General features: G+C 24.7%; 2 protein-coding genes across 3 annotated transcripts in view; one reads left to right on the top strand and one right to left on the bottom strand.

The window, feature by feature from the left end:
* Nucleotides 1-1,853: 1,853 nt before the first annotated feature.
* LOC126905267 (pleckstrin homology domain-containing family J member 1-like) overlaps nucleotides 1,854-10,278 on the bottom strand; it is a 73,783-nt gene continuing 65,358 nt past the window's right edge. The window contains exons 1-6 of one of the 2 annotated variants that reach the window (XM_050684797.1): nucleotides 4,216-4,351; nucleotides 3,947-4,075; nucleotides 3,576-3,661; nucleotides 2,953-3,125; nucleotides 2,687-2,750; nucleotides 1,854-2,286 (exon numbers count right to left, since the gene is read on the bottom strand). In XM_050684797.1, coding sequence (XP_050540754.1) covers nucleotides 2,131-2,286; nucleotides 2,687-2,750; nucleotides 2,953-3,125; nucleotides 3,576-3,661; nucleotides 3,947-4,049 — 582 coding nt within the window. In that variant the 5' untranslated portion in view covers nucleotides 4,050-4,075; nucleotides 4,216-4,351 and the 3' untranslated portion in view covers nucleotides 1,854-2,130. Of the gene's footprint in view, nucleotides 2,287-2,686; nucleotides 2,751-2,952; nucleotides 3,126-3,575; nucleotides 3,662-3,946; nucleotides 4,076-4,215; nucleotides 4,352-10,278 lie in introns of those variants that run through there. The other variant, XM_050684798.1, reaches the window with a different exon arrangement.
* LOC126905001 (uncharacterized) overlaps nucleotides 8,443-10,278 on the top strand; it is a 4,336-nt gene continuing 2,500 nt past the window's right edge. Inside the window, exons 1-3 of the mRNA XM_050684405.1 lie at nucleotides 8,443-8,922; nucleotides 9,137-9,240; nucleotides 9,480-9,596. Of these exons, the coding sequence (XP_050540362.1) occupies nucleotides 8,751-8,922; nucleotides 9,137-9,240; nucleotides 9,480-9,596 (393 nt within the window). The 5' untranslated portion in view covers nucleotides 8,443-8,750. The remainder of the gene's footprint in view (nucleotides 8,923-9,136; nucleotides 9,241-9,479; nucleotides 9,597-10,278) is intronic.

The following is a 10,278-nucleotide window of genomic DNA, read 5'->3' as shown; positions in this document are numbered from 1 at the left end:
AAAATATTGATAATAATAAAAATAATGATGGGGACTTGGGTTTTTGTATATAGTGAGAACCTGATGTTGTGGTTCTATCGGGGTCGTATGGTTCGAGGGTTTAGAACGACAAAGACAAGTAGATATAAAAATAATAGACGTAGTACCTCTATTCGAGGAGTAATAAACTTTTGTCTGGTTAGTTTCTAATGTCCTAACTAAGAGGCAACGAAACGGCGAAGCCAGTTCACGAATACCATATAACGTGATTATGTATAACTTCTTTAACCAACCAATCAAAATTGACACTTTAAGATATTAATTTAATAAATGATCTATTGCTTTGTCATCCTTTACTCAAATTTATTAACTCCAAATAATTGGGCTAACATAAAATTACTTACTTCTTTTATTCTTTCAAATTGCTGTAAAATGATTTGATAAATATCTCGAGATGTTTATATATGTTTAAAAGTATTTAATTCGCACTTCTTCAAAAGATAAATAATTAAAACAAGTTCTTTTCATATATAAATAAAACGCGTAAAAGTCAGCCGACAACAACACAGGGCTGTGACTGATAATTATTTCTTTCCATTCCCATTTCAATTCGGAGAAAGCGAACTCTCTCGCTCTGTCCGTCACTCCTTCGAGTCTCTCTGGAGTCTGAAAGGATTTCAGTGCTTTTTATAGTAAAATGATAATACCCCCAATCCAGGGATATTGTTGTAAGCTCTTTTAGTGATCTTTTTAGTTTATTGTATTTAATTATACATTACATGATTATTATGTTGAGATAACATATTTAACAATTGATAAATTGACATATATATAAATAATAAGAAATTGTGTTGAACATCGTATTTGTTATGACAGATAAATTATTTGTTTGTTTACAAGTTATTTAAAATACAAATTATACATTTTTTATTGATAATTGTAAGATGCTTAATGCAAAGCATTGAGCATATTACGACACATCACACATACAAGTGAAACTAATATAAGCGTATTAAAAATGAAAGGATTTTACCATATTTTCGGCGATGATAGGTTTATCTTCATTACAGTCGTATTCTTTTAACGTATCATTAATTGATCATTAAATTCGATCTATACATATCCTCTATTATATTAATGTATCTTTTCGGGACTGCTTTTCTTATTAATGCCAACTTCAAAACCTCATTCGGGACTCTATCATACCTTTTTCTAAATCTATAAATACCATAAACAGCTTTTTCTTCTTTTCCCTAAACTTTTCTGATAGTTGCCTCACGCAAGATAATGACTACATTGTTGACTTACGAGGCATTAATTTAAATTGGTTTTAAAAGACGATGTCTCATTTTTTTATTTCTTATCTATTACCTTTTCCCAAATCTTCATACTATGACTCATAAGCTTCATGTCTCCATAATTTCCACACCCTGTATGACTCCTTTACCTTTAAATATTGGCACCACAACACTATTCCTCCTTTCTATTGGCATTTTCCCTTCTAATATCATTTTATTAAAAAGTTCCTACAACCACCTTATGCCAACACTCCCTAATATTTTTCATACTTCTACTGGCTCTTTATCTGATCCTACTGTTTTATTCTCTTTTAGTATCAGTAATTTAATTAACTAGATAAATTTTAATTAATTTACTTCATTTTAGAAATTTTACCGCTGAATGTGGTAGTCTATAGGTATCTATTTGAATTCATCATTACCAACTACGGAAAAGAATGTAACATTTCAAAATGAAAGGTTATTCACTAAAGGATATTTAGTTTTTAAACAAAATTTCATTAATGTAACAAATATAATATACACTCTAAAAAACTTACCTAAACTTCATGAAAGGATAAACATTTACAAAATAAGTATCAATGAAACATAAGTTAAATTTTATTGTATAATATAATACAAAATTTTTAAGTGAATAGATAAAACTTTAGTTAAATTTAAATATATAATTTTTCTTTTCAATTTATAATAGAATTAATTTAATAGTTATTTAACAAAATAAACATTTACAATCAAAATAATTACAAAAATATCTTTGGATTCCTTTAAAAATAAATTGTATGGTTAACATTACATCAATTACATCTAAAAAAATATTATATATACACATTAAATTATATCTATACATAAAAATTTACAGTTCAATCAAGTTAACAGTATTTGAATTTACACTCTCAGATTTATGTCTAGGGGGAGGACGTGGAGCTGGTTTTAAATTTTTATAAACAAATTCGTTTGTGTTACTTTGATTGATTTTTTTGCTATCTTCAGGATATAATAATAAGGGATCCTTTAAAATAAATACAAATATGTTTTATTATTTTTTCAACAAATAATTATATACTTAATTTTATATCTCATATAATAAAATAACATAATATGAAATTTATATTGATAGATTTTAAAACTAATATTATTAAATAAGTTAATATTTTTGAAGTATTAATTATATTACTTAATTAAAGTGTAATTTTTATACTGTTTCTATAATTCAATATATTTGTATTTTCATTTATAGGTTAATATATCTATATTCAATTATTGTTATTAATTCAAAATTAAATTATTGATGTAACCTTCATTGCTACATAAATTATTTTTAACTTGAATATATGTATACCAGAGTATTAAAATAAAGCTAATTATTTAAAACAATATATAAACTTTAAATAGATTAAAACATTTCTTACTTTTCCTGACAAGATTAAAATTTTATTTTGTAATGTCGATAATTGAGTTCTCATGTATTCATACCTAAAATTTAAATATTTACAGTAAAAATAAATTATAGAAGTAAATAATTTCAAATTTTATAAATATTAAATTAAAACATCTGCGTAGATCAATACTCAAATATTTTATTATAAAATATAGTTCATCTGAACTAAAAATGACATTGTATTTTTGAAATTATCCAAGTAATAATGAAATAATGTCAAATAATGTCCAAACTTACGTAGCACTTTGAATACAATTAATCCAGTTTTGAACATGATCTTCTGACTGGCTTGAAATTATATATTTTTTATCAGGTTCATCTTTGAATGATAATGAAAATGAAAAAAATGTACCAGGTATATTGTTTTCAGGTCTTACTACAGAATTTTCTAATACAAAAACACCAGCTGGCTACAAAAAACTTATCTGGTTACTCAATGAAAATCAATTTTCTTAATAAATTGTTGTATCACATAAAAACAAAATAATTTTAAGTTCTATCAGTGACGTATTTAGAGATTTGGCTAATTAGGTCAAGTTTGAATGCCATTCATAGAATCATAACTTAAATGAATCGAGAAATATAAGCATCTCAAAAATATATTTTTTCAATATTGCATTTATTTTGCAAGTAATTGAGAAGTTTATGATAAACTGATCACTCTGTAGTTGTATAAATTTATGTTTACCTTCACAAAATTAGAATTTGATAAATGTATACATATTTTTTAATTGATGACCATGTTTTCCATAGTAGCTTGTATACAACAATCCTGTAATCTCCAAAATTCTAAAAAATGTGCCATATAGGACAATTCTCCCCATTTGCTTCTTCTAAATACGTCCCTGAATTTTAATTACCTGATTTAATACTGCATGTCCAACACAGTTTATTTTAAAATAAAATAAAAGATTATACTTCAGTTTGAACCATCTTTCTTTAAATCCTGAAAATAAAATAAAAATTGACTTGCCATTAAAATACCTCTGCTTTTAGATTTAAGCATTCTTATTTTACTTATTAAAAAGTTTTCAAATAATATTAAATTAAACTCATTCATGTATCAGTATAAAAATTATATTATAATTTTTCCTTTAATTTATAATATAATTTTATATTAATGAGCAATTCAAATTGAAAATATAATAACTATAACGTACATTACATAAAAAATACTTAACCAATATTTTTAAATATGCTACTTAGTCAAAATTCCACTGAATTTTACTACCTTTTGACGGATAGCCATTTGATAATTTAGCATAAGACATTCTTCCTTCTAAAATTGGATTTGAATGGCTAACATGGATCAGTTCTTTACTATTAAATCTCATAATTACGCATAAACAGATTCAAAAAACTAAAATATTAAAAAATTAATTGAAATACTTAAGAAATTTATTCTAATATAGATAATGTAAGTAATTTATTTGAAATAAATCATATATTAAATAATTTATGATTTGTCTTTAGGTATATAAAATTGGAATTGAATGATACTTAAAATTTTCATTATACATTAAAATAACTGTTAATATTTACAATAACAAAACATTTTATCTCGTTATCGAGGTCTTTAATTATGCATAGTGTAATATTCATATAGATAATATAAAAATATATCTTTCAGCCCTATGAAACTCGCTTATTTAACGAGTGTAAAGTAAGCAATTTCTTATCAATTTAAAATACAGTAACAACTCAGTTCTAGACACATGTTTCTAACCGTTGCCGTTAGAGGACGCTATAATACAACAAAACTATTTGTCATTCAACATAAGCCGTTTCAAAATACAAATGTGTAGATGTAAATGCAAATAATTTTACCCATCAACAACTTCCCTAGGATTTATTTTCTCTATATTTTAAATGGAAACAAGCAAAATACTTGAATTTTGCTACTTCGCAAGTAGTAACCGGGTCTATAGGCACTCTTACAATAAAACCTAATAAATCGATTATAAACTAAAAGTATTTATTTTTATACATAATTCTTAATAAATAATTTAATAAAGTAATAATAATAATTCAAATTTTGTAACTCGCCTTTTATCAGTTACTACACTGATTAAAAAAAACTTAATACTTCCCTAAAAAATGGCAAACTTATAATTTCTACTTTTTAGTATAAGATTACTGACTAAATTGTGTATGATTACAAAGTTGTCCCAAATATATTAATACAGAATTTTTACACATATATACACAGCAATTTTTCGTTATATAATATTGACCTACGATATAGCTTCAGTTTTCTGCAAATTCAAAAATGATCTGATAAGTTTTTAGTTACCTTTTACACACCAACAGAAATTTTATATCTAACTTGTGCAAATACATGGTAACGTAAATCATCTACAGAAGGTTTTATTTTATGTTATAGTGATTTTTTAATTTTGTATTTTAAAATATTTTTTTTAGAGATATATATTTTATACTAGGCTTCGTCTAGTTGGAACACGCGCCAAAGAGGCGCACAAGCCTCTTTGGGCCATCCTTGTAAGTAGGCCACTGATTCCGATAGGAGTACCCGACTATGAAGAAAATATTACATCAAAATCAGTATAAAAAAAACATATTAAAATCAGGAAAATTCAAAAAGAGAATATAGTAAAATGTATTTGGTATAAGGTTGACGTTTGTTAATGAGGTATTCCTCTTGGGCGTATTCAGAAATTATTTTAGGAGAGTGATTTTTTTTACACTGTTAAACATTATTAAATATCAAAGTGATGATCAAAGAAAGGTTATTAGGTCTTTATTTCTTAGAATTTGCTTAAAAAATATTGATAGCGCTGGTTCACGGGGGGGGGGGCAAACGCTCATATCTCCCTTAAATACGGCTCTGATATACTCAATAATTTTTAATATTCTAATTATAATAATTGTATTCATGTTATTGAATAATTACAAAAAAATTAGTCAAGTTATTATATCTGGGGACTATGTGAAAATTTAATTTTGATAAAAATATTGATTACTGTGATTTGACGTTGGACAGCATAGTTGTTATAGATGGATCCCAATTTTTACAATAAACTCATATACTTATAAATCATATATGAGATAAATAAGATTATTTATACTGTACTATTCTAATAATGAATGTACAGACATATACTTATAACAGTCCTAAAATATATATATAACTTATCTATGTATAACACAGTGGCGTATTTTGAATGATTTCTCGGGTGGTGTCCAACTTTTAATGAACCTCACAAACGAAAATTATAGAAATGTTTACTGACGTAAAAAAAACTTACTACTTTTCTAATTACTATTTTAGGAATTGACAAATAATTTGAAATTTGAAACTTTGGTACTGTTGTATCTTAAAAGAAACAACCCTAGTGCCTTAACTTAAAGTAATAAAAGTTTAATAATAACTCAAATGTATTCATTATAGATATAATTAAACAATGCAAAACATACAAAATAAATATACACTAAAAACATAGTAAAACAATACACAAAATGAAAACTTAATGTCATAAACGTACCGCGCAAAAAGAAATTACCTTCGGTGCTCCTGAGGTCCTCTCTCCTCTACAATTCATTCCATTTTGTCTAATATACTAAAATATTTTGTTTTTCTTCTTTTTGCAAAATTAATAATACTATCGTTTTCAAAAATGTTTATAAATATTTAATTCCTGGTCTAGTAATAATAGATCAGGAAATTACAATTAAACGAAACATTACAAAAATGTTTTACTTCAAGCTTTACAAATGATAAACTATATTGCAGTATACAGACTGATTTTTTTATCATAACCCACTCATTTACTTGTAGAATAAATATAATTTAAACATTATTTTTGGTTTTCTTTAGTTACACATTATTCTTAAATTATTAACTATTTAAAACTTTTTATGTTCATTCCTTATGCCTTGTAAGGGTGTCAATTTTGTCTTATTGTCTTTTAAATGGGAACACATATTTTCAATATAATAAAATGTTTGGATTTTTAATTAAATAGTAAATGTCATTTGAATTTTTAATATAACTTTATTAGTTTATTAGATATAAACATTTAAAGTTTCAAATTTTTGAGTTAATATACATGTATAATACACATGATGATATGATTACAAATACAGGTAGCTAAATGGTTTATATGATATCAATGTCGCAGTCACGGATTGTTTATTATCAATTATGACTATCATAGATATACTTTCTGTATTGTCAGTTAGTGTATTTATAAACTCACAACAATGTGCCTTACTACCATTGATAATAACAATGCTGTGTACCTGCTAATTTCTTTGAAGTTGTTTTAAACAAAGTAACTCATAACTAAATACTTTATTTATAATAAGTAAACAAATAATAAAATCTCCTTTCAGTATTGATGTTCGTAAATTACTTGCTTTTGATGATGTTTCAGTGTTATTCCACTTCGAAATTATAAATAACAATAATTGAATTGTTATTTATAAATAACAATTCAATTAGGTACACAAAAAGCTCAAGAAAATCATTGACAGCATAAAAATGTTCAACTCATTTAGTCGCACATGATTGTTTTAATGATTTTTTAGTTATACATTTTTGACTTTCTTCGATTTGACTTTTCAACACATCTGTTCGCTTTGGGTATATGAAAAAATCTCTAACTTTAGATGTTGTTCTTAATCAATTTCGTTNCTTTAGATGTTGTTCCTAATCAATTTCGTGTTTCTTGTATAGAAGATGAATAAGAAATAGCAAGGTTTAAAACATGAACAGCACAATGAACAAACGTCGCAAGCGGATAACTTTGATGAATAAGAGATTGACCTCCGTTAAATTGACCAGACATAGAAGCACATCCATCGTAACACTGTGTTCTAAGGTATTTTGTTTCTACGCCAAATGAATGTAAACTTTGAATAATAATATATAAACCTTTTCCAGTAGTATCTGTTGTAGGCACAAACTAAAGAATTCTTCCTTGATAATCATATTTTCAACATCTAAATATCGAACACACAAAGTTACTTATTCGCTTCCACCAATGTCGGCCGTTTCATCAGCAAGTATTTTGAAACATCTTTGGGCATTTATGTTTGTAACGATTTTATTTAAAATAATTTTATTACAGGATTCAATTATTTCATTTAGAAGTGTTTCACTTGTATATTTTGTTGTTTCTTCAGCTTCCAAAAATGATTTTAAACGGTCATCTCCTTGGGCACTGTATCTTAATATTTCTCTAAAATTTCCTTGATTTTCTTGGATAATTTGTCATTTTCATTGAAGTTACAAAAATAGCCGTTATTGTCAAAAAAAAAAATAATAATAATAATAACATTAAAAATGCAAATAATAATTAAACCTATAAGGTAGTTAAACCCTAAAGTTATTTTCGATTTGTTAAAGTCGTTAAAATTAATTCAAATCTCCTGTTATTTTCTTTTATCAGAATTATTATGTCATTAATTAAATTGTTAAAATATATTATATATTCAACTTAATAAATTTTTATGTTGATTATAATCGCATGGCATGATGTTTTTTGTTAATAACTAAATGGAAATAGCAATTTCACATGGGCAAAATTTTTAATAGTTGCAAGAGAATAAATCCAAACGTTGATATTTTATTTCATACAGATTAAATTTTATATGCATAAATATTCTGTTAACAGATACCACATTTATTCCACTTGAACTTTCATAAAAAAATCTCTATCATTTGTAAACTAATGTAATAAATAAACAAACAAATACAAAAGGTTTTTCTTCAAAATATCTTTAAAATATATATATATATATATATATTTTTTTTTTTTGATAATTCTCTGTATTATTCTTAAAATATTGTATTCTTTGACCAATAATACAATTAAAATAAATAAGTATTGTTTATACTAAATTTATTTATAATTGGCTTATACATTTTTTTAATGAATTTTTACAATTAAGTTTCCTTGACAATTAGATGTAAATGTTGATTTTATCGACATTTCAGTTCACTTCGTTTTTTCCCGTGAAAAATAAACTATCGTCTTGTGTAATTATTAAGATTTATTTAATTAGTTATTGATATGGCAAGTGAAAAAAATATTTTTGGTCAAACAAATGAATCAAACTTACATAAGGTCATACGCAGAGTTGAAGAAATATGGAATCGTCGTTTCATGCATTCCAATTGTGTTTTAAATAATACAAATAAAGGACAAATATCAAAAAAGTCAACTAAAGATGGAAGAATTATCTGTAAACACTATTAAGATTAATAATTAAACTAACTATTTCGAATAGAGAAAAAGTTTTTTAATATAAAATATAAGAAAAATTAATAATAAGTTCTCTTATTCATATATAACAATAATTCAGTCGCTTTACTTTAATTTAACTATTTTAATATTAAAAACCTTTTTCGAAATTGATTATTTAATTAATAATTATTAAAATTATATTCAATTTGCAGCAATTATTAATAAAAATATTTATCCTATAAAAAATTCCATTATTCCAAAAAAACGCACGTATCGAAAAACGAATAAAAATGATAAAATTATTCCAGAAAAATTGGTAACTATAATTATATTAATATATTTATTCGATTTAGTTATGTTATTGGAGTTTGTCTGATTCAAAAATATAAAATAAACTATCAACCCCCTTAATATAAATGCAGTAACATAATGTTTAATATAATTCTGCTATTTTTTCTATTAGATTTTTATGGGAAATTCAATTTTTATCGAAGATAATAATATAATATTAAGTATAGTTTATTTGTTTATTTACATATCTCTTTGGTTACCTAGAATATGATGCAGCAAAGAGAATTCGGAACACTTTTTCAGAATGAAAAATCTGAAAAATATAAAAATAAAATTATAAATTCAACAGAAAAAGACCCAGCACAGGGGAGTCGCGGCACAGTGGTGACGTGGTATAGATGGATCAAGTATATTTAGATAGTGTATAATTTTAAAAAATTGGTGGATTATTCCAAAAACTTCATAAACTGCTAGTTCCTTATTAATATCCTCATTAAGATAAAGTAAGTCGAATGAAAAAAGGAATATTAAAAAATAGTATTTCCAATAAAAAAATTATAATGATCCATACACTTTTCAATATGTCATAGCATTATAAAGTTAAAAATGTAAAAAATAAAATCGAGAATTTTCACACAATAATAGCATTCGGTAGCCATTTTCACCGTGAAGATAAAATAAAGTCCGAAATTTTTTTTTCGCATAATAAAGTAAATTACATTAGCTTTAATTTAAGATATATATAAAAGTGTCAGACTTTCCAGAACACTTTCAAAATTTAAGTTGAAAAAGTAAATTTTTTGTGAAAAAGTGGTCATTTTAAATCCCCCTCCTGTGGGCAGGTAAAGGGTCAGATATAAAAAAAATATATACCAAATGATAGGTAAAGACATCATGCATCTATAAAAAAAAATTTATATTGATCCATACATCTTTCAAAAAGTTATAGCATTATAAAGTTAAAAATATAAAAATGAATTTTTTTACAAAAATCGTATTTTTTTTATAAACTTTGATGTCTGTTTTCACCATGAAGATAAAATAAAGTCCGAAATTTTTTTTT

This window comes from Daktulosphaira vitifoliae, unplaced genomic scaffold (assembly GCF_025091365.1).
Source record: "Daktulosphaira vitifoliae isolate Bord-2020 unplaced genomic scaffold, ASM2509136v1 Scaffold_4, whole genome shotgun sequence".
In the NCBI taxonomy this organism is placed as follows: Eukaryota; Metazoa; Arthropoda; class Insecta; order Hemiptera; family Phylloxeridae; genus Daktulosphaira; species Daktulosphaira vitifoliae.
The sequence above is the reverse complement of the archived record's forward strand: the minus strand, read 5'-3'. Positions and strand labels throughout refer to the sequence as shown.